Here is a 2030-nt window from a genome sequence, read left to right as displayed (position 1 = left end):
CCCCCTGTATGTCCGCTGCCCCCCTCTTTTGAACTTTTGGACACCCCTATGCTGACCAATGCAGGTAAAGGCCCGTTCTCACTTGTCGTTCGGAGAAAAAAAAATCGTGTCGTGGGAACACTCTCAATTAAATTACCTACAGGACATTCGGAGAAAAATCGGATGAAACTCACAACAGATGGGAACATCCTATTGTATGTGTTGGAGTAATGTCCAGAGCTACACATTGATATTAAAACTCATCTAACTAGACAAGGCAATTTAATTGTATTAGTTGATTTTAAAGTTGAGAATTTGGTATGAAGATTGGCCCATGGTGTCACTTAGACTATTATACATAGGTACATTTGTGCCCCCGGGTATTAACAAACATTTTCCCTTCTTACCCAGACGATGACTTTGTTCCACCACCGCAACACCCAATCCCGTCATCATCCCTCACCTCAGACTCACCACGCGGGTCCTCGGTGCCTTGTTTCCCGTCCAGCGCAACCCAGTCCAGTCCACCCGGGAAGAGCATCCAGACGATGACTTTGTTCCACCACCGCAACACCCAATCCCGTCATCATCCCTCACCTCAGACTCACCACGCGGGTCCTCGGTGCCTTTTTTCCCGTCCAGCGCAACCCAGTCCAGTGTACCCGGGAAGAGCACTTTAAATCCCGCCCGGGGCGGATTTTATCCTGGACCGATAAGGTTTGTTCTCGGAACGGCTGACTTTCTCCTATCCTATGCTTCATCTCTCTTCGATTTCGACAAAAAAAAACCAGAGTCTTCTTCCTATTTAAATAGGGTCGGCCTTTCTTGTCAGTCTCTTCCAGGCAGCCCTGTTGTGTACCTCGTGTCCTGATAAATTTTTCTCACCCCGGTCTTGATTCACAAAGTCTTCCCACCTTTTCTTCGGTCTACCTCGCCCGTTTCTCCCCCTCACTTCCATTCTCTCGAACTTTTTCCCTATGTAGCTCTCCCTAGTAAAAAAAAAAAAAACTAGAGAAATTTGATGAAGTTTTGTAGAATCAACGACGAGAAAAAGGGGCCCTGAGGAATTCCTTGAAGAAAAGCTGTTCCGAGGTACATATATAATCTTTTTTTTTACCTCTCCCCACTTCAAGGGTGACCGTCTGCTCTCAATCCTTTTTACTTTGGGATCGTCTACCCTTAATAATTAACCCCTCTCTCCTCGACGAGAAAAAGGGGCCCTGAGGAATTCCTTGAAGAAAAGCTGTTCCGAGGTACATATATAATCTTTTTTTTTACCTCTCCCCACTTTAAGGGTGGCCGTCTGCTCATAATCCTTTTTACTTTAGGGTGATCATCTACCCTTAATAATTAATCCCTCTCTCCTCTCCTCCTCATCTTCCCTTAATCAACTCCCCTTTCCTCGTTTTAGGGTGAACGTCTCCGCACCATGTCCTGTTCCGACAAGCTGATGCGATGGAACGTGCTGGGTCTGCAAGGCTCTCTCCTGTCCCATTTCATTCGTCCCGTCTACCTCGCTTCGATCGTCCTGGGCTCCTCGTTCAACTTCCAGCATATGAAACGCGCCGTGTACGAGCGAATAGAAAGCAAACTGAAGGACCCCGGCCCCCCCGAGCCGTACAGGCATCATTTGCCGCTCCTCGGGAAAGCGACCAGTGTGCACCTCGCCCGCGGCCCGTCTAAGAGTAACAATAAGAGTATGAACTGGATTGTGGGTGAGTGAGATTTGAAGTGGATATTATTTCAATGTTGATATTTTATTATTATCATCATGGCCCTTTTCACTCGGATAGATGGGCGGTGTGTGCCGTTCATAAATCGTAAGAACGGCACATACCGCCCATCTATCCGAGAATAAATGTTCCAAAGGATAGGAGGGTTGGAAATTTTGAAGATTATTATTACTAGTGGTGGACCTGTCCTTTGTAGGGGATCAGCGTGGCATAAGAGGCATGACTGTGAAGCGTCGCCATTATGATACAGGATGGAATGTGACAATTTTAAGAAGCCTATGTCACCCACAGGACTCTTCTTAATAACCACGAAAAAAA

At 46.7% G+C, this 2030-nt stretch overlaps 1 protein-coding gene and 1 long non-coding RNA gene across 2 annotated transcripts; both read left to right on the top strand.

Moving 5' to 3' along the window:
* Positions 1–508, top strand: LOC113472906. The gene is made up of 2 exons (XR_003395043.1): positions 1–64; positions 391–508. It is a non-coding gene; the product is annotated as an uncharacterized LOC113472906 (long non-coding RNA).
* An 855-nt stretch (positions 509–1363) lies between these two features.
* On the top strand, positions 1364–1694 carry LOC113472905 (double-stranded RNA-specific editase B2-like; the record flags this gene model as incomplete). The annotated part of the gene is made up of 1 exon (XM_026832693.1): positions 1364–1694. A coding segment is annotated over exon 1 (286 nt), but the record flags the coding sequence as incomplete, so codon positions are not given.
* Between the last annotated feature and the right edge of the window lie 336 nt (positions 1695–2030).

This window comes from Diaphorina citri, unplaced genomic scaffold (assembly GCF_000475195.1).
Source record: "Diaphorina citri unplaced genomic scaffold, Diaci psyllid genome assembly version 1.1 scaffold10175, whole genome shotgun sequence".
In the NCBI taxonomy this organism is placed as follows: domain Eukaryota; kingdom Metazoa; phylum Arthropoda; class Insecta; order Hemiptera; family Psyllidae; genus Diaphorina; species Diaphorina citri.
This window is presented reverse-complemented; position numbering and strand designations above follow the sequence as displayed.